At 42.7% G+C, this 25,874-nt stretch overlaps 1 protein-coding gene across 8 annotated transcripts in view; it reads right to left on the bottom strand.

Annotated features, from left to right (window-relative positions):
- The window catches only part of arid1ab (AT-rich interactive domain 1Ab), a 62,156-nt gene that overhangs the window by 30,548 nt on the left and 5,734 nt on the right, over positions 1 to 25,874 (bottom strand). For 5 of the 8 annotated variants that reach the window (XM_080045428.1, XM_080045427.1, XM_080045425.1 and 2 more), the window contains exons 2-5: positions 15,189 to 15,248; positions 7,631 to 7,852; positions 1,142 to 1,837; positions 799 to 915 (exon numbers count right to left, since the gene is read on the bottom strand). In XM_080045428.1, coding sequence (XP_079901554.1) covers positions 799 to 915; positions 1,142 to 1,837; positions 7,631 to 7,852; positions 15,189 to 15,248 — 1,095 coding nt within the window. The remainder of the gene's footprint in view (positions 1 to 798; positions 916 to 1,141; positions 1,838 to 7,630; positions 7,853 to 15,188; positions 15,249 to 25,874) is intronic. The other 3 variants (XM_080045429.1, XM_080045426.1, XM_080045430.1) reach the window with 2 other exon arrangements.

Raw genomic sequence — 25,874 nt, forward strand, 5'->3', positions numbered from 1 at the left:
ACTGCCAAACCTTGGTTTATGACCGTGCCTACTTTCTATAGGGTAACACCGACTGCTGTAGGGCGATGCCTCTTAATCAGTTATGAACCCTTTATATTTATTCAAATCAAGGGAATTTGTTTTTGGCTAAGAATTGACTCAGAGGCATAAAAGAATCAAAACCAAATTGTGGGTGTCCCCTATGATTTCCAACCCTATCAACTGTGTAATTTAGTGGGCCTTTCACTATACTTGGACTTGGACTGGGCATGGCAGTGAGTCACTACAGCCTAAGGTTGCGTTCAGGCGGGGGAGTTTAGTCCGCTTGCATGAGCGGTTTTGCCTACATACATAGAACAACATACTTTTTAATGACCCTGGGTGCAGATCAGGCAAACACGTGATCTGGTCTAAGGTCTGTCCCAGTCAGTCAGTGCATGTGCATCCATTAACAGCCTGGAAGGACACTAGGTGTATTTCCTGCTGCATGGTGGTTGTCAGAATTTTGACAAATAAATTCTACAGGTCTACAAATTCAGAAGCCAGCCCCCTGATTTGCTTCGACTATAAAAGCTTCTGAAAAGATGACTAGATATTGTCCTGTCTGGACAGAGCTACAAGGGACTGTCATTACCAACTACTGGAATTGACTTCAGATTTTTTTTTTTAAACTACTGTCTGTCCTGCTGCGGTGGGATTTTTGGCATGGTCTGTGGATTATAAAATACATATCAACACGGCGAACTGTGGGTGGGTATGGTGGCTATTGAAATGAGACCCAGCTACAACAAAATAAAAAGAAACAAGTGAGATGCTCACCGGCAGACTGGAGGGCCGGCCCTGCATGCTGTCTTCTTGACTGCTCTTGTTGGAAGCCATGGGCTGGTTGGAAGGTGGAGCGCTGGACTGGGAGCTGAAGGAATCCTGGGAGAGTTCCTGATTGGAGGGACAAGACGGAGATGTTACAACAGATTCCACACGTTAATAGTAATAATGTTTGCAATGTGGAGCAAAACAGACAACAGATCTGCACTGTGCTGGGTAAATGTAGTGTGCCGTGCCTTGAGTAGCTTTTATGGAATTTTATGGAAAATCTAAATGCATACAAGTAGGGACATTGCATTATAGCTAAAGAGTGCTACCAGAGTTGTTGGAAAGTTACCTGTGGAGGAGGTGGGAACCTCTGATATGGTGACTGCTGTTGCTGCTGGGGCGGTTGCTCCCGTTGTTGCTGTTGTAGAGGGGGTGTCTGGGAGTAAGGTGACTGCTGACCCTGCTGACCCTGCTGACCATGACCAGGAGGTTGCTGGGCCTGAGGTGGAGGACCTCCTGGTTGTTGCTGTTGCTGTTGTTGTTGTTGTTGTTGTTGTTGTTGCTGCTGCTGCTGCTGTTGTTGTTGTGGTGGTGTGGGCCCTTGCTCCTGCCGGGTTTGCTGCTGTGGCGGCTGCCCCGGTCCAGTGGCTTGTGGGTAACCCGGCTGGCTCTGAGGGCCCTGCTGACTTTGAGGACTTGGTCCCTGCTGCTGCTGAGGCTGCTGCTGGGGAGGGGTGTAGGGAGGCTGTCCTGGTTGAGACTGAGGGGACTGGCTATAGGGAGGCTGGCCCGCAGCAGGGCCATGGGGACCTTGGGATTGTTGGTAGGGGGGTCCTGCCTGCCCGTGTTGGCCAGGAGGCTGCGTAGGGTGGCCCTGCTGCTGGGGGTAGGAGGTCCCAGAGCTACCTTGGGGTTGGCCAGAATACGGAGGCTGCTGCTGCTGCTGCTGCTGCTGGCCGGGGTGAGTAGGAGGGCCGTGCTGACCGTAGTAGCCCTGACTCTGCTGGCCGTAGCCACCAGGCCCCTGTTGTCCATAGGCTGACATCTAGACATGAAACACAAAGAATCGTCAGGATCATCAATAGATAATCTAAAAACAACGCTATACAATGCTATATATCATATGTCATGATACATGGGTCACGATGAATCACAATACACCCGTCTGTAGGATGACATCTGGACATGATAAATACAAAGACTGGTCCTGATCAACAATGGATCACCTTAAGAAAGGTAGGGCTGGGTATTAGCAAGGGCAAGGCCGTCAAGATACAATTCGCATCACGATATAATGCATATTGCGATATTGCACGTAGTTCACTGGAAAATGGAAAAAGTCTACGCTAAATACAAGTTGATGTGTACGATCTGTGTAGTCTTAAAACACCACTTGACAATGTTATTGATAATTCAGTGGACAAATTGAGTCAAAATTATTACATTCGAAACCAGACCATTTGAAAACAAACCGTACGGCAACATCTACAAACGGGGAGGTTGACGTTCACAATCTGTTTGAAGCCAGAGTTTCTTGGAAATGCGATACAATACAGAAAATAAATATCCCGATATATTGCTGTATCGTTTTATTAGCACATCCCGATCGAAAAGGTTAAAAGCACTCAGTAAATGTGAGACAATATTATCCAGCACAGATAAATTGGCTGGGAACATTAACCGCTTTGTTCCTGTTGAACATAGTGTTTCCTTCAGGTTTACTATTCTGAACTCCCTCAGTGGGATATCAATCACTCCTTGAACACAGTCTGTGTACTGACAGGATCCTTTCTAACGCTGCAAAAAAATATATATACAAAAATAACCACATATCCACAGTCACCTCTTTGATTTATTTTACCATTCATTCCTAGCAGCGTAATCAGAGCATCTCTTCATCTTACTCACAGATGAATAGGGAGAGACAACTGTTCAGTAAGAGAGAGGAGTGTGTTCTTGCTACAGACTGATCAGTCAAAGCACATAAGAAAAACCATCTAAAATGTAGCAATTCAGCCGTGTGTATCACTTTAAATTACAGCCGGGAAAATAAAAATTGAGTTTTGACTTCATCTCCTTGAACTCCGTCTCCGATATGAGGCTTTTCATATTCTAGCCAATCCGGCACGCGGAAAAGCCTTTCAATATGGCATTGTCGTTTCATTACCCTCAAGGAGCATGGAAGGAGAAAAGGCCTGACCTTGTAAGGAAACAGTAATAAAAACTAAGAAGAGAGAAGGGGAAAAGAGGGTTCTCGTTCACTCAAGAATCCAAAGAAAAGAGATAGTAAAGGGTTGCCACGCATTTTAAAACAACATGAAGTGGCTGTATTGTACATGTCTGACAAAGACAGGGAGGCTGTTTTTCTTCTCTCCAGGCCACTTATCGAGTCCATGGTCAGACACCAGGCAGGCCGGTATGAGATAATCATGACGCACAATAGGCACAGGACCACAGACGGCGGACGTGGATGAAAAGGCTTCACTCTACGGGATTCCCTGCATGCATTTCTCTGTTAAGACGGATCGCCTGGCTGAGAGGGTTCAAAAGAGGTCTCATTCCTAGCTATGAGTAAGTATCTGCAGCAAACTGGGTGTTTGCTGTTTTCAATTGGACGACGCTGTCAGAAAGTGTTGCCCACTGTCACCGTCAACACAACGGGAATTTTCCCCTTACTTTTGCTTTGGAGTACAAAAATAAACCCGACGGTGAAAAATTGATGCATTGCTCTATTTGAGGCCGTTCCTCTTGAAGCTTTTTACATCCATCCATTTTTAGACCAACATTTGGTTTTGTTGGGCTCGCCAATAACATCTGTTGGTCAGATCACATAGGCATAGACCAATAAGGGTGGGACTCAGAAAGGGGTGCACTATTTTCAGGATTGTACTCCGCTGAACTGCAATATGAAACATAACTGACAGTTTACTGAACTCCCATTAACATTGGATATTTTCTGGGTGATGGGGTACAAAGTGTCCACAAAACATATCCATCATGTAAAGTAAATTATTAAGATATTAATAGGAAATGCGACCAAACGCTCGCATTTTATAAAGAACCACAAAGTGCACCTGTGGTCAAGTTCTGCTTTTCTTGTCCACAAAAAAAACTTTTTGAACTGGATTGATTTAGTGCAAATTTGAATAAATGTTTTGGACAATGCCAATGATCAAGTATAGTCCTGTCAAGATCACAGACCTTTTGGTACAACACCTTGTTACATTACATATAATCTATGGTCTGCTTAATGTGAAACTACAGCAAGCAGCCGCTTAGCTTAGCTGAGCTTAGCTAAGCAGAGAAACTGGGAGCAGAGGGAGAATGTAAAGCTGACTCTGTTTTAAAAAGGTAACAATAGTATATCTTGTTGATTTAATCAATTGCAGATCATGATTTTAAAAATTGCAGATAATTAGTGGTTTTAATGGAGGATTACATGCAGGACCATTTCTTGGCCAAAAGAAACACCTTTGAACGGAGCCAGGTTACCGTTTTCAAGTCTTCATGCTATGCTTAACAGTGTGGTGTTGATTTTCTAATACAGTGTTTGGCAAGAAGGAAATGAGTGCATTTCCCAAAATGACAAACTATTGTTAAAAAATGTCAGCTCGACTTCTACCTAAAAGTATACATGATTGGTGTATTTGTTTGTATCCTATTGTAAGGATTAACCCTACATTTTCATATCCAGACCATGACCACTCACCACGATTAACTGCTTTGTAACTACTGCCATCTTCCACACATCTGACACCCAATAGTCCATTCCACAAAGTCAGTTTATCCATTAAACTCCATCTTTCTTTTAACTGTAAGTCACCGGCCAAATAAACGCTCTAATGCCTCAACTAACAGGAATGTTATATAACTTATTAACTTGTGGTCCAAATTTCAAACCACCACCTGCACTGTGAACAAGTACCACAGCCATTCAAATTAGCCTTGTTGAATATCTTTGGGGCGACTGTGGCTCAGGTGGTTAAGCGGGTTGGCCAACGATCCAAGGGTTGGAGGTTCGATCCCCGCCCGGCCACCTGTGTCATGGTTGTTGTTTCCTTGGGCAAGACACGTCACCCACCTTGCCTTGTGTGAATGTGTATGATTGCTGTATGTTTGAGGTGGTGGTCGGAGGGGCCGTTGGCGCTGAATGGCTGTGTGTGAACGAATTGAACCAGGAACCCTGTAAAGCGTCTTTGAGTGCCTAGGCAATAAAGCGCTATATAAAAACCTATCAATTATTATTATTATTATTATTATCTTTCATTATTTATGCTTGTTTTGTTTTTTTAAACTTAAACCAGGACTGTGCCTTTGGGACTGTAATGCAGATTTACTGCCGGTTATTTCCTCAGCTCACCCAAAAGCACTACAGACTGCGGTGATGGTTTGGTACTCATTTTGAAAAACATTGACCCCTTTTTAGTATTGGACAGTTTACTTTAGTGAAATGACATCCTATTTACACTTATTCATTTTGCTGCTATCCCAAGTTTAAAGTAGTTTCTTAATATCAGGTGATTTCAACACTCATGTTGATGGTTAAGATAAGTTTGGTTTTGTGTTTTTGGTAGTGCTGTCAGCTTAACCCATTTTAACGGCATCAATTTTTTTATCGCGCGATTAACGCTCGTCATGGCCTAGGAAATGTTGTGGTTGTTGTTTCGGTCGTTTCACATGCTGTTGTATCAACTAGTAATGTTAGAACAACTGAAACACCACAAACTACACATATGGCTCGCATTTAAGTTACTGTCAATTCAAACGGAACATGTCCTACAGCGTAATTTCACAATAAAATCATTTAACTGGCAAAACGGCGAAACGTCAAGTCAATTCTGACTTTTATTTTGAAGCAGAAACCGGAACCTAGCTCAGCTACGCGACCTTCACTAGTCTTCCGTGTTGTGACTCTGGGACCTCGCGGAAAAGAACAGTAAAGAAAGCCTGTCATTTGCAGAAGTCCTATTTATAACCCTGCGCTTACACCAAAACCTCCATGAATGTTAGTGGCAGCCGGCAGTCATTCATTGTCACTTTAATTTTTGCTACGAAGCCTCGGCTGTAGCAGCACCATGGCAACCACCTGCACGCAGGCATATGGCGCTTTTCCACCGCAAATGTAGCTCAACTCGACTCAACTCGACTCGACTCAACTTGGTTTGGTAGCAGCACGGGTCGTTTTCCACCGCAAATAGTACCTGCTGAACGTGGGCGGGGTCGTCGTAAGGGGCTGAAAGCCTACTCCGGAGCAAAGTAGCAGAGCAGAAATTGCGAGCAGTTGTTGCACTATTAACTGAACCAACCGCCAAAAACACGGATGAAAAATGTTTAAGAAATACCCCCCTTGTATCTGTTTGCTAAAAGAAGTAGAAGAATATTGCTACGGGCCATTAAAAGGGATGGTTGTTGTCCCGATGTGTGACTCTGCCACACAGTCAGCTGTAGGGATGCGTCACGTACATCCCTATGCACGTAAACACGGGCATGATAAAGTTGACTGTTTAGTGCTTGTTTCAGGATACGTGTTTTCAAATGCAAGCCGTGTCCCAGCCTGAATATTTTATTGAGGTAATCAGTTCAGTCCGAGGCTTGTAATGTAATCGCTCGCTATCATGTCTGTCCCAGCTGGTTACTATTAGCCTAGCTGCTAGCTGCCCTACATGTCTCCTCTCGTATGATAAGTAACTTCCCCAACAACCAACACTGGGTGAGCTTAGCGAATATATGGAAAATAAATTCAGATCTGTGATGCAAATCAAATGAAAAAGAGCCAGAGAAGGCTGCACGCGGCGTAAATACACTCAAAAGTCCCGGAGAGTTGGGGAGAATAAACAACAGAATGAAGCCGGTAGTCTCTGGCCACTGATTGGCCAGACAATAGTCTCTGGCCAATCAGTGGCCGGCCGTCTGCCGACGTCACCTTTTAGCATCGGCTCAGCTCGCTTGGAACCTAGAGCGAGGCGATACCAAAAAAGCAGCCGCTACGTGGTACCAGGTACCATGAAATTGCGGTGGAAAAGCCAAAAATGCGAGTTGAGTCGAGCTGATACCATGCGGTGGAAAAGCGCCAATAGTGTGTCCACTCCATACACAGTCTGAAATAAGCCGTGGATGAAAGACTCCCAAAACATTTAGGCCTACAACAACCAGTTTAATTTAGCCTTAATACTAATTTGTTTTATATACCCTATGTTGTTTTATGGTTTGGTTTTTAAATTAAAAAAATAAGTTCCAATGTGTTTGTGAATGCTGTTCTAGGGTTGGGTGCAGGGGGGGGGGGATATATAGCCTATTGTTAATTGCACTGAATTGCAAATTATGATATTTTAGAAGAAATACACTGAATTACAATGGTGTAGACATCATTGTAATTCAGTGTATTTCTTCTTTAATATCATAATTAGAATGGGTGTGATAAGAGCATTAAAATGAGAAACAATAATGGGACAAAAAGAAATCAAGGGACATTCAGGCTAGAATAAATAAAAATGCGATTAATCGCGATTCATTAATCGAGTTAACTATGACATTAATGGGATTAATCGAGATTAAATATTTTAATCGTTTGACAGCACTAGTTTTTGGACATACAACCATCTTTAAACTTTGGCCAACATGCCTCTGGACCCAGACATGACCCTGCAGCACTTTGAAGATGCCCAAATATCTTATGTTAAATATGAATTATATTGAAAATAAAAAGGACAGAAACTGTTGTTTTATAATATCAATATTTATAAAAGAAAAACTGGGACAATCTGGGACTTCAGAGAGAGTTTTGTGCCAAGTTAAAATTAAGATGTGGGGAAAGTTGTCTTAATCCATAGTTACTAACCTGCTGTCCGTACTGCATGCCGCCCATAGTGCCAGGTGTTCGGTTCTGCATCCCCATAGGGTATCTCTGAGGGCCCGTGGGTCCATAGCCCTGCCCTGGGTAAGAGCCTCCATGTTGAGGACCAGGCCCTGTGGGGGGCCCTTGCTGCTGCTGGGAGTAAGGGTTGGGTCCTCCATATGGCTGGCCACGCATCTTCCCTACCTGGTCCATTGGGCTTGGAGGCTGGAGGACAACGGAGAGAGAACATGGAATGTTTCGGTGAGCTGGATGGATGGTCTGTTCTGGCATCAGCACGGAAAAAGTTTGACTCGAGAGATAATTGTCTGTCATTCAATCATTCATGGTTTTAGGGGGGGTTGATAGTAATGGTCTACCTACTGCTCCTATTAGTCTGTGCAGTCACACATCCTAACAAGCTATAACAAGCTTTATAATGATGCAACTGATGGGGATATTGTTGAGAATCCAGTGATGAGACAGGAAAAGATCGGAATATGAAGTCCAGTTCAAATATAGATAGCCAAAAGTTATTTTTAGACGCTTTTAGTGGGGTTTCTTGAAAAAGCATTACTCAGCAGCAAACACAAATGATGATCTGCCGTCGCGCAAGCATCATCTCATAAACCAGTCAAAGTATAATCAGGCAAATATAGAACAAAACGCAGAAGGGGGAGGGGAAAAAAACAGTAGTGGATTTTCTTTGCTACTAGAAAGGGAAAAAATTGGCCATGAATGAATGAACGAGCCCACTACATCCGCCAGAAGCGTTTCCCTGCCCGGGAGATCATTGTGCCAGTGGGTGGATACTGTTACGGCGGAGACGTCAGGGAGGGTTTCTATGAAAATAATCTTAAGGAAGTGGAAGTATCTGCGGTGGCTGGAGCTGGGCCCGACCCCCTCAGCTGGAGCCATGTCAGGATGGAGGCCGGGGGCCTGGTGGGGGCTGACCTTGGCCGGCTTGGATTTGGGGAGATCCACATGACCCGGTCAAGCAATGTATCTGAGCCAGACGGCCTTTTTTTTGGCTGGAGAGCCGGGGAGGGAAACGGAGAGCACAAGAGGGGAAAAAATATGGGGTGGGGGGGTGCTCGTAATGAGGTAGGCTTGTCTGTCAACAGCTGGAGCCAAGGTCATAAAGTGGCTGGTGCTGTATGTGTGTACATAAGAGATAAGTTTGGCGGAATCCCCCCAAACCATCCTCCAGTGTAACAAAATATATAATATGAAAAAAAGATGGATTCCGATGACGAAGTGGTCATCCACTGCAAATAAAAAAATGCACACGGGGGCCGTTTGGTTGGCACAAACCAACGCCATCAACTCATCACACCGCTGGCAGACCCTGTGTGTTCCCATCAAAGCCCACCACAGCGCCGTCTGCAAGTACGAGCCACAATGGGGCCCTTTGAGGTAGCAACACCTCCTGGCCCGCTGACCTTGGGCAGCAGACACAAAGCTTTCATTGCTTCCCACGGTTATTAATCTGTGTGTGTGCGCGCGTGTGTGTTTTTTTTACTCCCCCCCAAAAAAAAACCTCCTTTCCTTGGTTAAGGGAGACAACCACCGGGGCTATTTATAGCCAAGCGAGACGGAGAGAGGGCAGTCTGCCGAAAATGTAACAGGTCCCAGCTGCACTGCTGTTTGAACCCGGGCCAGGCCTTGCACTTCCTGGGGTTTAATAAAGCAGCAGGGCTTTGGCACTGTATGAATGACAGTGTAGCGATGAGAAAGATGAGGTCGGGGTGGGGTGTGGGGGGTGGCTCAGCAGGAGACTGGTGGTGTGTGTGTGTGAAAATATGTGTGTGTGTTGTTGGGAGGGGTTAGGGGGTCTTGTAGGTGTTGGCAGTGGTTGGGAGGTTGGGTCGCAGTATGGGGTGTGGGGAGAGGGGGGGGGGGAGGGGAGATCAACAGGCTGTCAAGTGCAGTCAACTAAAATTACCCTAGATAACAAATTCCACTCCAGGTTTTCACTCTACCCTCCCCCAGGCCACACTCTCCTGAGCTCCTCCAGGTTCAGGAAAGTGTGTGTGTTACGTTGTGTTTGTGTGTGTGTGTGTGTGTGTGTGTGTGTGTGTGTGTGTGTGTGTGTGTGTGTGTGTGTGTGTGTTGTAGAAAAGGAAGGGAGGGGGTGTGTTGTTACAGCACTCCCCAGGGTCATTACCGACCACACCGCGGGGGAAGAGGTAAGAGGCCCTGGAAGGCACTCTCCTATGACCTCGAATGCACTTTTAACCCCAGTCTGCAAAGGAAGGACACCGTACCTCCCTCCCACCCCCCACCTGACATCATGCACTGATGGGAGTCCACACAACACACAAGATGATTGAAGAAGAAAGACTTGTGAATAGAGAATACTGTGAGCTCAATCTGGTAGATGACATTTTTCTGTATATCGTATCATATCTAGCCTGGTCCAACCAGACCATCGTACTTCATTTCATTTGTACAGAAGGTCTGGAAGTGCTGTAATTGGCAAACGTTCACTCACTTGGAGGCGGGTGTCTGTTGAAGTTTAAAACTATTGAATCTGCCCAGTGCCACTCTGGATTAGCCAACCAATCGCACAACGTTTGGTCGTCACGTGTGTCATGAGCCGGCTTCTAACGGTGCGTTCAAGTTGGAAAGGGAACTCGGAAATTTCCGACTTCACTACATATTGTGGTCTATGGATCTACCGGTACCTGGCAACGGTAACTTGTTAGAGCCTAATGTTTAGTTATTTGGACGAGAAAGGTTGTCGGCGTCCATACTTTCGTGAGCAGATGCACTGGAACACAGACAGGTCGGAACTCGGAACTACCAAGTCGGAAATCTCCTTCTTCCGAGTATAAAGGAACGCAGCATTCAACTGAAACTGGAGCGCGACTTCGACATCAACGATCTCAGCCACTCGCTCTGTTCGCTGATTGGACGGCTCTAGATTAGCCGGAGAAAACTGAGAAATTCACCGCACACCCAGACTGACTACTGAAGGGAAAATGAAATTTGGCCGGAAGTAGGTAGGCGGGCGGAGCCAGGCTACTTCATATCATGATTTGCGACAAATATTTAGAAAACTTTATGCTCACGATTTTTCACTCCATATTGAGTATGGAGCTATAATTGAATTCCTTTTTGACAATGTTATTGCATTTTCTTAATATGTCAATATGGAAAATTTGGTCTGTTAGCTAATGAGCCATGTGGGATGGGTCATGTGCATAACTGGAAACATTAATAAAATATTCATTCATTCACTCATAGATGACCGGTGTAGTACAATTATGGCAAACAATTCTTCACATTGCCCAAAAAAGTAAGCCGGAGGGACTTCTTTCTTTCACTTGATAGAAATAATGCTGGAGCTCTCTCCTAATGAGCTGCTTAAGCAGTGAGACAGAGCCTCCTGTGTCATCCGTATAAGAGTGCCGCCAACGTCCTCCGATCCACATGAAAAATGTACTTTGTATGCTAACAAACTACAGAGCAGCAACGCTAAAGGTAAAATCTATTTCTCATTTAGACAAAATCTCTCAGCGACGTCCAGGGCCCATAAAACAATCAACCCTTTTTTCCCCCTCACCAATTTCGGTCGATATGTCACTGGCGGTGAGAATATTTCTACGCTGAGATTGTGTACCCCGCTTTTCCATTAAGAACGCCTGACAGCTCAGTGGGGAAGGAGCTGGAAAGTAAAGCTACACTTACAGACAGGGTTCCCAGCTCCCTGGGCCACATGGAGGATCAGTGTTGGATGGACGCTCCCACAACAAAACACTTATTCTTTCTCCTTTATTTTATATTGTTTTATGAATATGTTCATATTCTGGACTGCTGGTAGTTGGTAAGATAAACATGGCAATTTAAAAAAACGTCACAGTGGGGTTTTAGAAGCAGCAAGACAATAACCATAAGCACATAAACCAATCGTGAAAATCATCATTAGTTGCAGCGCTTTTAACTGTGGAATAAATCTAGCATTCAATAAGATGCTGATACGTGCATAACAAATGGACGTGACTCCCATCTAAACCATGCACACTATTATGTAATAACTTTCATAAGATGACATAATGGCTTTAGAAGTATGTGGTCTGCAGCCCAGTGTAAATACAGAGGATGTTTGGCCTGAAACCTACATGAGATGTTTTGGTTGCATTTTTTATTTATTTTTTTGACTCTTTGACCTCATTCCATCATCTCCACAACACGCTGGAAGCTAGCTGTGGCCAGTCTGCTGCTCGGGCATTCATTGATCTGTTTACCTGCACTTACCTCACATTGCTTAAGTTGTTCACATCTGACACACCGTTACACATCCTCCCAAGATCCCAGAGAGCTTTGGCTGAGACCCTTTGAGAGAGAGTGTGTGTGTGTTTGTGTGCGTGTGTGCATGTGTGTGTGTGTGTGTGTGTGTGTGTGTGAACCACACACAACCTTTTACTCGCTTGATGTGTACAGAGGTCAGGGACTTCCACAGAAGACTCTGTTCCCCTTTCTCTTAGTTATAGAATGAGTGGCCTGGCCCTTGAGCATTTTAATTTATTTTCCCACGTTTAAAGAGCCTCATTCGAGAGTTTAACCATAACCAATGAGACTATGCTTAAAAGGATTATTACAGGTACAAGGCTGAGAGAGAGAAAAAAGTCTATTCATTGGTCGATTGAATGGAGAACATGTCAAGGTGAAATAAGATGCAAGTGGATGCATAACTGAATTAATTTAATATTATACATAAAAGATTGAGATTGCTGAAGCCTTGGGTCATGGAAAGTGATTTGGTTTAGATGAATCAGAGGAAACTGTTGGAGGTGGTGCGGGAGAGATAGACACAGTGTGAAGATGATAAGAGCTACTGAGGAGAGTCATGTCTGAATGCTGGAGCTTTGACAATCTTTTTTTTTTAACTACAATCGTGGCCTTACACCATGACCTGTCAACTGCCACAATTTTTTATTTGCCGATACAATATCTAAATAAAAGCTAAATCAAAAGCTAATACAATGAATATTGTAAATTATTTAAATATTGCAGTGTATTTCATCTTGATTATTATTAAGCTTTGAATAAGAACGTAATATTAACAGAATATAAATAGAAGCTGTTTTTGTATATGATAATAAAATACACAGCCAAAAAAGAACAATACTCCCAATCGTTTGTTTCTATAAAGCCAAATATTCCTTCCAAAAAGGGACAATGGTTTATTTTCTAATTTTCTAAAGATATTTTTTAGGTATTTTAACCTTTTATTGACACTTGATAGGAGAGAGTACAGAGTGGAAATGGGGAGAGAGAGGGGGGATGTCATACAGTAAAGGTCCACGAGTCGGATTAGAACCCACAACCACAGCGACAAGGACTGAGCCTACAGTATATGGTACATACGTGCTCTACCCACTAAGCCACGGAGCGCCCCACAATGATTTTTTTGATGGATGTATCAGATCAATCATTCATGCAAAAAATAAATAAAAAATCTGATGATCAATGTACTGAAAAATGTACTATAATTTTCGGCATTTCCTCAGCTATTTCAATTGTGAAATTATTCAGACTTCAGAGGTAGATTAATAGCATTCAAACAAAGGATATAACTATAAATATGAATTCCCTACTCAACCCAGTTTAGACATCATAGAGTAACTTTCCACACACAGCAACACAATCTCTATTGCGTACACTGGATGGCAGTTAAACTCATGACACTGTCTCTTTTTTTTCTGCTCAGTCATCTAATCAATTTCTGGAGGAAACTCTTCCCCTCCCTTTTTTTCTCTCTGTCTCTCTCTCTCTCTCGCTCGCTCTCTCTCCACTCCATAAAATAAATAAATAACCATACAATTAGCACATGGCTAATCTGCATAGAGGAAAAGCCTGAGAGCTCTTGGCAGAAGAGGTTGCACTGAGGATATTGTGTCATGACTGGCTGCTGGTGGATATTACAACTATTCAAAAAACTCTTGTGTTTATGACATGGGGATGGGGATTTGTAAAGGGACGGGGAGGGAGGGAGAGAGGGAGGGAGCAGATGGACCGGGGGGGACAGAAGATAAACAACTGCTGCTAATTTAATCCGCACACGGCCACATGGCCTCGGCTCGGCACACACACCATTGTTCTGCCTTAAAGCCCTTGGACACGCAACACACCAGTGGAGTCACACGCACGTCACATGTCAAACAAGGACGGGACAACCTAGCCCTTTTGCCACCAGTGTCAACTCTAGCATGGAGATTTGTTTCCAGGAGAGAGTGAAATGAATCTGTGCCACTTTTGCTTTAAATAGCTTAACTTTACTTTACTGCAGTTATCCAAGTTCACAGTGGGAGCCGTCTACTGTGACCAGTCTTTCACTGTTTAAGTATCCTACTGAACACTTCCACTGAAAGTGACAACAAAAACAATAGTAACGTGATATCTGCATCATTTATTTGCCATCAGTCGACCTGCTCTCTAAAGGACGGTATCAGCAAGAAAAAAAAAAAACACATCGGGTGAACCACCATTAAAACGTTATATATTTTGGAACTAGAATAAAAATATATATATATATATAATAGCCGTGTCTGAATTATGCACTTCAGCACAGACCAGCCATCGTTACCAACTTCTACATTAATGATAATCAACACGGCTGCAATGTTACACACGGAGGATTTCAAAATGGAACATTAACATTTTGTAGCCGAGCAACTTTATTTAAATTATAACATATTACTGTAACAATTCATGTCATAAAAGTTCCTCTGTGTTTGGGAGTTTGTATTGTTTTCTATAACTAATAACACCACACCAAAACACACAGGGGAAACACACAGCTGAGTCCCAGCAGCACAACAGCATAGTGATGTACTGTTACTGCAGCTGGACTGGATCAAAACAATCCACACCACTTGTTAAACTGAGCTTCTTAAAAGGAAAGCTAAACTATAGCCTGATCTGTAGCCGAGCGGGAAGAAGCTAAAGACTGAAAAAAATGCCTCCCAGTGCAACAACCTGGGAAGTTCCACCTTTGGGCTGACCAAAAGGCTCACCCTCGTTCCAAATCACATACTCTTCCTTTTTACTACACTACATACTAAAGTACAGAAGAGTTTAAGGGCCACATGAGAGGAAGAAAATCAGATAAGGAAGTTTTTTTTTCTTTCATTATGTCGAGAAATGTCAAGATGAAGACGAATACACCAAAATGCAATTGGAGTTAGTGGGGCATTTATGTATTTTCAGCATAATACAAAATTGACCTGCATGTATTGGGACATCCTAAATCTTTTTCTGGCATACTAAATAGTATGGTAGTATGGGAATTGGAACGCAGGGACAAGATAAAAAGAGGGGCCTGGGTTTGGTAGAGTGGGCGGCAGCTAGCTTGTGCCTGCTGCTATCATCCACACCCAGCAGGGCACAGTACCCCACTCACCCAGATGTTCACCCCAGCTGTTGAAGGAATTCTAAAAAGATGTTCAGGGGAGGAGCCGGCGAGAACAAGACGCACGTTTGGGAAAACACTTTTCTACACCTGCATCAATTAAAGGGGTAGTCAGTGATTCTGAAGAATGCTTATGGGCAAAATTACCTTTTTGTCAAAATCGGTGAGAATATCCTCCCGATCTGCTTCCTGTACAGTATGAGTGCGCTGAAAAAAAAATCTGGTGTCAATACACAGCCTAGGCTCTGTAAACAGGTATGCAAACAATGGGGGGAGGAGGAGGGGGCTACAGTAACTGGCAACATGACTGTCTTTGATAGCAGAGGAGATTTTACAACTTTTTCTGGACTAGTGGATCCTTTCTATTGGTATCGTTTTAAGCCAATGCAGTGGGAGAAATAGATGATTTAGCTCACATGATGACAAGTGTGCTATTGCTATAAGAAGACTGGAATGAATGGTCAAGAATGGACTTTTAGGATCACAACATAGTATGGGACACTTCTCAATCTGTCTATGATTTGACAATACAGGTTAAGGGACACTCCTGGATTGTACACATCGGTTTAATGGTCAAGCTGAAAACTTGCATATGACTTGTGTGGCTCTAGAACAAGTTATTTACTGTGTCTGAAAAGGTAACCCTGTTGATGTCAATACATTTCTTTCATTTGAACATGGTAATAGCACAGTTTATCTACAGGTTACAGAAACATTTTTACTACTCAACCAGCACCACAATAAAATAAATAGACGCGAAAAAACTGCTTATTTCAAATTGAGCAAACTATGAACTGCAGACCGTATGTTTCAGAACCTATTTTTGGTTCAATACGGTAAAGAAAAAAAAACATTCCTCACATGGAAAGACACTTGATTGATCACAACTAATTTGACAGTGTGGATTAGCACAAGCACAGTGAATGTTAACTGAAGAATACCAACATAGCTACTACCAGGTGTGAACTGGTGCCCAGCACTGTACTGACAGGCCCAGTGCGCCCTGGGAATTTAAATAAATAAATCCCCCACGTTAGGTAGATCAGAGCAGCTTGGCTGTCCAGTTATTGTCTGAGAAGAAGAAGAAAAAGGAGTGCTGTCTGCTGCTGCCTGGCCTGTCAGTGTGATGTTCAGGTTGGAGCTACAACAGAGTGAACACTGGCCCTGACTGCCGGCTGTCAACCTGTCAGGACAGACTTATATTTCCAGGTGACAATGGCTGTTTCTCAGGAGTGAAACCAGCAGGGCCAGTGAGGTATAAGGTTCAATGTGATTAGTTTTCCATATCTGGCTAATTTTGCACAGTTGAGGGAAAACCTTTTGTAGAAGAAAAATATAGTGCCAAATTTTAGTTTGGAAAAGGTAATGACACACAAGCTGGGCATCAAAGCCTAACACGGTTTTGGTACCTACCTACCTAATGTCTCCATAGCTGATAAAACGTCAACCACCGTAAACTGGCCACAATTGCCTGGTGAGAATCCTTCTTATTCTTGGGGGAAAATATATCCAGATTTGTGTATAAATGTTGCCAATTGAAGACGTTGTTGTGGAGGCAAGGTACTTGTTCTGCTGTTGCTGTACAGACAGCAGTGTTTTGGTGTTGGTACCAAAAGCTCTGAAAATAATTGTACATTTTGAAACGATAGCCAGCTGTGTGAATGACCGCTTTTAAATTTAAATTTTTAGTGTTTGGGTTGATTGAAACAAACTTCATTTTCACCTTTGCTGCGGTTTGTTTGGACAGGTGAGAAACAGCAATGGCACTAAGGTGCGCACCAAAAGCAGACCAAACCAGTGTTTAAGAGGTGGTCTCTGTACGCTTCCAAACAAACTCTGGTGGTTTGTGGTGAGAACATGAGTGGACTGAGTCCAACCCAACTGCAAGAAGCACTGAGTATATTTGGACTAAACGAGCTCCCGTAGCCAGCAATGCTATCCATTATTGGATAAGGAAGATCTACTTCATGTAGTTTTCCCAGTAGTTTTTCAAGGTAATTCTGACCAACTGTAGAGCAGCTGAGGAACTATGTCATAGCCCTGCCCAGATACATCTGACCAATGAGTGACAAGAACGTTCTCATGTGGCTTGTTGTGACGCTGCATTTTGGTTGGCTTCAGACCAAAGGAACGATGTGTGGAAAAGAGAATCAGACCTGGTTGAAAACAAAGTAATGCATCATTCTCACATCTGGTGTGAACCAAAGAAGCGTACCACAAGTGGACTATCAGCTGTGAAAGCGTCCTAAGATAACTGCTTGCCTTTGCAAAGAGTGTTTACAGTTACGGTCCACCGACATCCCATAATACACAGCGGTGTGGCTTATTTAAGGCCACAATGCGAGTACAGTGCAAGATTGGCAGAGCAGCTCAGATTACACGAGCACTTGACCAGGTCTCTGTTCACAGATGAGACAGTCTGCGTGTGCGTGCGTGCGTGCGTGCGTGCGTGGCGACTCCTCGGCCAGCATCTCAGGCAAAGACGCTGATGGGTTACATCACAGTGCCGGGAAGGAAGGATGCTTATTCAGGCTGACCATTGGCACCCTGGACGACCCATTACGATAACTGTGTCACTCACTACAATGCCAAAAATACCCCAGTGAGGAGAAGCCACTTAAGGACCTGGCTGGGTCACCGCCTGCCTCATGGTTAGTCACAACTCTGACAGTGACGTCACACACACATACACACACGGCCAGAGGGAAACATGCTTGGTCATAATCTGAAACACAGGCTTTTAATTTAAGGCGAGACATAGCAGACCAAAACATTGTTTTTTTTCTTCAAGTTATGGTAAATTTAGAGATTTTTGGCTATTTTGCTTCCGTAACATTTTAGCGGCCATTATCTCATTAGTTTTTTTTTTTTCAATAGTCTGAACCACAAACCTTTACTAGTAAATCACTTAGATCAATTAATTTTTCCATAATCCTTCCTAGCACTTCTCTGACGGTTATTACAGAAAGATTTGTTCATGTGTTAATTGTCTGATACATTCTCTTCTAAAAAACAAGAAAATCCTAAAATTCACTTGTAAGACATTGCGTTTTTATTTATATTTTGAAAAATGGGATGTATACAAAATCTGTTCAGTGAAAAACTTTAGACACTCGTGTTGTAAAAATGAAATGGAGATTTGAACTCTGACTTCATCCAACATCAAGATGTTTGGTCTTCAAAGAGATGCACATTTACACATAACTAGTGAGATATTGTCAAATGTGCACATTAATTCAGAAACTTTTCTGAAAAAGAAATAGAAAAAACGATTGTTTTACATAATTAACTGGTCGAGATGATATTAGTTAAAATGTTACACTATGAACCTGCAGTGTCTCGTTTTAATGGAAATATTGAGTGTGTGCATTGTAGCAGAGCTCTTCATTTTCTTTTTATCTCGACCACTGAATGTGGGAAATAGCGTTTAAGATGCATTGAAAAACTGTTTGCAAAGAATCTCCAGCCTTAAACACTAGTGTCAGTTTTAACTGGAGAGACTGCTAGGACTGTTAACCTGCCCTCCCGTTGCAGAGGCACGGTTATGCAAATGTTTGTGGCTGAGGGAGGAACGTGACGAAAAACTGTTGCAGCTCTTTCCATAGCCACACCACCAAGCTTTCAGGTGTCACAAAAAAAAAGTGTCCCAACTTAGCATGGGCCAGGCGCCAAAACACAGTTCAAATGTGTCGTTTGGTGCATAAATCACCGTCACTTGCCACGCCAGCCAAAAAACAATGACACTAAATAGCCTCTTCGCTTGGCTTTTGTCTGTGGAACTTTGTCCCTGCTGACCACTGGCTGCTTTTCTTTTAACCGTGAGCCCCATCAAATCAAAAACCAAACAATGGCTCTGTATCAAACAGGCTGCTAACCGGCCCACACTGACACTGCTGTTAGGAAAGAGGGGGGTGGGGGGGTTAAACTCGTGCAGACATTCGCCCATTCCTATGAAAAGTGCACAGGAACTTTTTTTAGGACAGTTAAAAATAAGAACTGGCACGCACGCTTTTGAAATGAGATGAAAAGTTCATTTTGGACTGTAGACAGATTCCAGCAACAAAACATAGTCAGAACTCTTATAGTTGTTTGTTGTATAACACATTGTGAACTTATTGCTATGGCTGCTAGAACTACTAATTACTGTATATTTACTGCCAGTAAGCAAAGGTTACGTTCCAATATTATCTGATAGTCCAAAACCCAAAAGGGATCCAATGGAGGGATGCAACTAACTATTATGTTCCGCATCATTTAATCATTTGGTCAATAACCTGTTTGAAAATAGTCAATTTTCTATCACAGAAAACTAAGAAAAACCAGCCAATTGTGTGGAAACAGTTTTAAAAATTGCTCGATTAATTATTAAAAGTGTTGGTGATTAATTTTCTGTTGATTAAACAAACCTAGGGCTGCTACCGATTGTTTTCAGTATTGATGCATCCGTCAATTCCTTTCTACATGAACAGATTGGCACATAAATAGGTCATAAAATGTTTTTTTCTGATATCAATTCCAAAGTCCTAATTGATGTAATCAAATCGCTTGTTTTGTCCAAACATTCCAAAACAATGATATTTAATGTAAGATCACACTGATTCAATAATCAATTATTGAATCAATTTATCATTTACCGTAACAATTATTTCAGCTGTTTGTAAGCAGTAAAACCTCACATAAGAAACTAACACACAAAATTATAATTTTTTTGCTTCACATTGTGAACTTATCGCTATGGCTACAACTAATAATTCGTCGTAGCTTATTTTAAAAAAGTATTACCATTTTCATTGATTTATACTCTATCCCTCGTTTAGTTATTTTTTTTCAGCACTAGTTACTGCTTTTGTCATCTAGATCTACAACATGAGGACTGGATTGCACTGGATTCAGGATTTACGTATTGATCCGCCATCAGTTTGCTAAGATCACTTCAGTCTGCTCTTGCTTTCTGCCAGCTGCCACTTGCCTTAAGTGCACTCTACAGCTTTAGTTGTATCAACCTTAAAATAAAAGGCATACCACATTAGGCAACAAAAAAAGGAGAGCAGGGTTATGGCCAGAGGGCACAATCCTCAAAAAGCGGCCACAGAATACAGAGTGGGGGGGAAAAATGGTTCCACGTGCGTACTGTGTATGTTCCCTATTTTCCCGCTTTCTATATATGAGCCACTGTGCTTTATGGAGAGAGGGCAGGAAGCATCATTCTCTACTGTCTAGCATCAACAACTGAACCAATTTAAAAGGTTAACCACTTTATTCCAGAAAAACAAACACACACACACCATACGTCATGTAAATGAAGTCTGGAGTCTGGTGCTGGCTTTAGGGAGAAGGATATTACTATGCTAATCTGGAGCATTTTTAGAAGGTAAATGTCAAAAGGAATGAATTACCTTTACATTTCCGGCGTGCCCTGATGAGACAGCCAGAGTTTGACATTTGTCCATGGGGTAACTTGTTTTGCTCAGTGTAATTTCAACTTGCAACGCCGGGCAAACACCTATAGGCATATTCCGATTAAACCTTGTTGCTGTCTTTTTCCGGTTTCAGTATTTAATCCAAAGATTTATACAGAGTCGCCAAATGCTGTTGGCTGGATAACTTTGTATGGTTTGTGGAAGTCGGCAAACCTGGAAAGCTGCTACATATCCTAGTTATCCTAGTCTTACGGATAGCACTACTAAGGAAATAGTAATTTAACTCGAAAATAATAAGTTGGAATACACAAACGCAGTCTGTGGCGGTGTCATGAAAAGGGCTGATGTTAGGATACGGCGGATGGCTGGTGACACGTGGAGTGAGCAGGTCAGAGAGACTCCTCTTGAGGCAGCACACGCACCCACACAAATACACACACAAACGACCAACAAGTAACTGCAGCACTTTATACACAAATACACACAGCTGTCAGGGGCAGACGAAGATCATTCACAAAAACACCCACCCCCCTCCCTCCCTCCCTCGGGTATCACTGACACCGTTTCTCCCTCATACATACACACACACACACACACACACACACCATCCTGTCTCACACACAAAAACACACGCACAAACACAGGGTTGCCGGGAGGCAGCATGCTGTCCATGTGGCCTGTAGAGAATCATTACTCAGCAGTGGAAGGCTAAAGAGCTGAGAGTGAACTTCCTTTTTGAATGCTGGGGCTTCCTCTTCCCCGCTAACAGTATAGCTGGAAGTTGTTCTGGGTATTTTTTCTTAGAAACGTGCGTGGTGTTTACTCAATAGGAACAAGTCACAGAGTGTAGGCGTCGGCTGTCAAGACAGACAGCAGTAAAAAGGCTTTCTAGTGATTGTGTACAGGTTGACACTTACTGTGCTGTCGAGTGATGCAACGCGTGTCCAATGTTAACTCATTTGAATAGAAGAACTGAATCTTCATTCAATTAGCCAATGAATCATTAAGTCACATCAACAGATCAGCATTACATCTCAGATATAAAAGTCACATTTTAAACAGCAGCAGATCCTCACATTTGAGAGTCTGGTCGGAATTAATGTTTGACATCTTGATGGCTCACTTAACTATAGGGCTTTAACAATGAATTACTTAATCATTGATTCAACAGCCATACACTATTAAATCAACTAATCTAAGCTGAACTAGAGCCATTTGGACTTTAACAATTATTTAAAGAATAAATAGATTTTAAAAGCTAGCTGGCTCAAGAGCCAAAATGCTAACACATATTGAGGTTAACTCAATCAACAAAAACGTATATATCACCTAGGCTTCTTGTGAAGACATTCAGGCAAAATATGCATATGTCAATCGCAACTTGACATATGCGATTCTGTCCTGCTTTTCTTTTAACCCAAATAGTAAATATCTTTAGGTTTATGACTTAAGATATTTCCCGCTGGTATTTAGGAAATTGTGTGTAATTTTTCTGTATTTTCTTACTTTTATAAATGATAATGTAATAATCAATTAATTAGGAAAGTTCAATTCCGCAAAAACTAGTATTCTGTGGAACTTACATTAACTTTTTTATCCCTTCGAATCTCTTGGGAAAAGACAAATTTAAGGATGTTTAAATCCTATTATAGTGTTTGTCCCTCACACAGCCCCTTTTCCAGTATTCTTTTAAAATTCCAGTGTGATCTCAGATAGGATTCCCAGGGAACTCTCAAACAAATGAAGCATTTAGCATGGCTGTAGTGTGCCAAATTATACCACACCGCTCTGTTAAAAGCTTTAATTAGTTTAACTTCTTTATAACCGCAGAGAGCCAGGCGAGACGTTTGCTCTAGTGAACATTAGAAACATTCCATCTTCATTTCTTGCAAGAGTTTTGGACACAGTCAAACTGCCATGAAACTGGTTATTTGTACGCTGCTTTCCAATTTGCAGTGGGGCTTCCCCCTTGAACATCAGCAGCGTGAGCAGTGCGTCTATTAGCAGCAGTCAATTTAACACCCTCGCTTTGGTATATCTCATTATGTTTTCTGACTGTGGGACTTCCTCAACAAAAAAAAGAGAATTTACAAAGTGAGTTCGATTATGATTTAATTCAAACTCAATTTGGGAAGTCAGCCTTGCAGAGCTGAGGGTATCCCCGATGGCACGCTCCCATGTGTTCGGCGGAGGGAAACACCTGGCACTGTACCATCAGAAACCACCACTCTACAATTCCACATATAATGTTTGTTTGTGTAATGAAAAACCAATAAAAGTAAGCCCTCACCTACCACTCAATTAACGCATTATTCATCTCCAGCACGTGGCCCAAGGCAGGTGAGCCGCCTCATAAAATGTATCCGTCGAATCATTACTGCCAATATATCCTCAAATTAAAAGGCCAGTTGAGCCACTGTTAATGAACGTTGAGTTGAAGCGTTTAATAAACTCTGCGAGAACAGCACTTATCCTTGGACAGCTCTTCTGCAGAGGAGAGTGTGAAAAAAGACTTTTCTGGAAGTAAATTCCCCCATTTAGAACTTCCATTGACAATTGTCAACAATTTATTTTATGAATATATTTTAATCGTGGAACCAGCTACCTGAATAATAATAATGAGTATAAAAAAAAATATTGGAACACGAAGTGAAGGAACTACTCATCCCACAATTTTTATAGCGCTGTGCAAACAGCATTTAGGGGCATTGCCGCCACCAGACAGCCAAATTCCACGCAGGGGGTAAACATTTCCATGGCCATAGCAGGCTCCACCAATCAGACGAAGCTGTGAAACTCTGAGATTGAGGGTATTGTAGTTCTTCTCCGTGAGATTTCAAATAAACCATGTTTTTCTTAAAAGACGGTTGATATCTAATAACTTATGTAATCTTCTGGTGGAAATACCATTGTTTCACACTCTGGTAGCTCGTGGTAAGTATAACTTGGATAGTTATGACCAGGGCTCAAAATTTACTTTTTGGCTTAACAGCTACCAGCCATCTGGGAGATGAAAAAAGTTACCAGCCAGACAGATTTTTTTTTTTTAATCAGCCAGAAACAAATGATTACGTTTTATATGGCCTGTTGCTCTCATTACCTTTTAGCATGTCCTCTTGGTCTCATGTGAGATTCTCAATCGTTATTATATCCTAATGTACAGATATAATTGCTAATACCAGTTTTGGCCGATCAGAATTTTCTCTGTGGTGACAACAATAAAGTGTGGATTTACGCTCAGACGTAAGGATAATAATAGCGGCGGCGATCCGGTCGCAGACTAGCTTAGCATAGCAATAGCTTTCCCACTTCATTGTACAACTTTCCCCGGGCAAAAATAGACTCAAACTCTGCTAAATGAAGCGCGGGGGTTTGGATTGAGCAGCGGACCTTATGACCAGCTAGATTATACGCCGTTCCTTTATTTGGTGGATTATTTCTGTCTTTTTTTGTTGTTTGTTTTTTTACTGTGGATTCGCAACAAAGGCTTCAAATATGTCCCATGTCGCTGCTCTCTGCAGCCGAGGCTCAAGGCACCATGCTTCGTAGCGAATGTAGCGTACATTGGAAATGCATGACTGGCGGCTGCCACTAACGTATATGAAGCTTTGAGTGTGAGTCCCAGTTTCGCAAAATGACAAGCTTTCTGTCCTATTTTTTCACCACGTAGAACTCATGAAAACAGAAGACATGCTGCTAGTGACTGGAGCGCTGCGGTTCAGTGTCAGCACAACCTTCCTGTTCCTTTCTGCTTCAAAATGAAAGTCAACTCACGTTCGTCCAGTGAAATGCTTGTGTAATGTGAAGCCGCAGCCGTTGAAAATGTTCTGTTTGCATTAGCAGTTACTTAACTGCTGCACGTTATATATGTGTTGTTTAATGTAGTAAGCCACGCGCGGCAGAGCACACATCTTTCACCAGCAAAAGTAGTGGGTGTTGTCAATAAGTTACTACTCGCTTAGACTAAATGTACGCGCATTAGGCAAGTGTTAATTTTGAGCCCTGGCTATGCCTTATACTGGCTAATAATCAAATTCGCTATGAAGAAAATGAATGGGATTTTTACTTCCAGAACCGCACTGTTGAGCATTATGTGCGCGTGGTGGAGGTTGCCTCATGCCACATCTCCATGCCTTCATTTGACAAGCCGTTCAGGCTCCAAAAATGGAAACTATTCATATCATCTCTCTGTCCATTAGGCCGTGTGAGAGGTCCTGTCCCCCAGGTAAGGTGTCTGGGAATATATCCATTAAGGTAATGTGTTTCCTGCACCTGTACCACTGACACACAGACAAGGGGGGGTGAGGAAAAAGAACTCCTGCAAAAGTTTAAAGTCACCCTAACGCTTTCCCAAATTCAACAACACACAGTGACACAAATGAGATTTTGACATCGCCCGTTTTGCCTCTTGCAAAAAATACACTTTCTGCTAGCTTTAAGTGCGCTTAAGAACCCCAAGTGTTCAATTACCTTCCCAGGCACTCCTCTTCCTAGCACAATAACGAATGAGCCTGGCCTTTTTTGGCAAAGAAAAGCTCTGAAAGCACATTAGCCCATGTGGGGTGTAACAACCCGGTGTGGATGGTAATCTAGTAATGAAATAAGTGTTAAGAGTATATGGGGATAGACATCAGTATTTTTGCTTCAGAAACTGACAGGATATGGTTTTTAAAGCTGTGAGGGTTTGCCGCAAACTAATCACAACAGCGATTTCACCTTGACGTGTGCCTGTGTGCTTTAATGGTGACACGCACTGACCTAAGCCCCTTTAAAGGCCAGGACACACCAGTCCGACATGTTCCGACTACGCAAAAAATGGAGTCGGCCGTTTCAGGAAGCTCCAGTCTTCCCGTCGGGGCCAAAGAACACACCGAGACGACTGTTTATTTTCCGTACGCTCGCGGGACGTAATGTCTCCACAACAGCAGGCGGCGCTAATCTGTATTGTGGCCCGAAAAAATACGAAAGCCGGAAATGATTGGACATCTCTCTAGAGCATAAACATAGATAGAAATACGTATTTATATTTATGGACCATAAGAGCACAATTTTTAGCAGAGAGTGTCGAGCATGGTGTCGAGCAGTCAACAAGGGTTGATGCATGTGAGTACTCTCAAAACGAAACGAACAAACACATTAAAACGATGGCTAGCTGTTGTTAGCTGTTTGTGCTACCCGCCTCACTTCCGGGCTTCACTGATTCGCTAGTCCTCCACCAATCAAATTGCTCCAAATGAAAGACGGTCGGCCGACGATTGAACAAGTTCAATCGGCGGCCGACAGGCTCAAAACAAGCCCGACGACCTCTACGTCGGCCGACGTCACGGCACACACCAAATAGATTCGTCTTTTTTTTTGACGACGGCGATTATCGGGCTGGTGTGTCCTGGCCTTTACACAGAGATTGCGGCAT

This window comes from Ammodytes marinus, assembly GCF_949987685.1.
Source record: "Ammodytes marinus genome assembly, chromosome: 17".
Classification (NCBI taxonomy): Eukaryota; Metazoa; Chordata; class Actinopteri; order Uranoscopiformes; family Ammodytidae; genus Ammodytes; species Ammodytes marinus.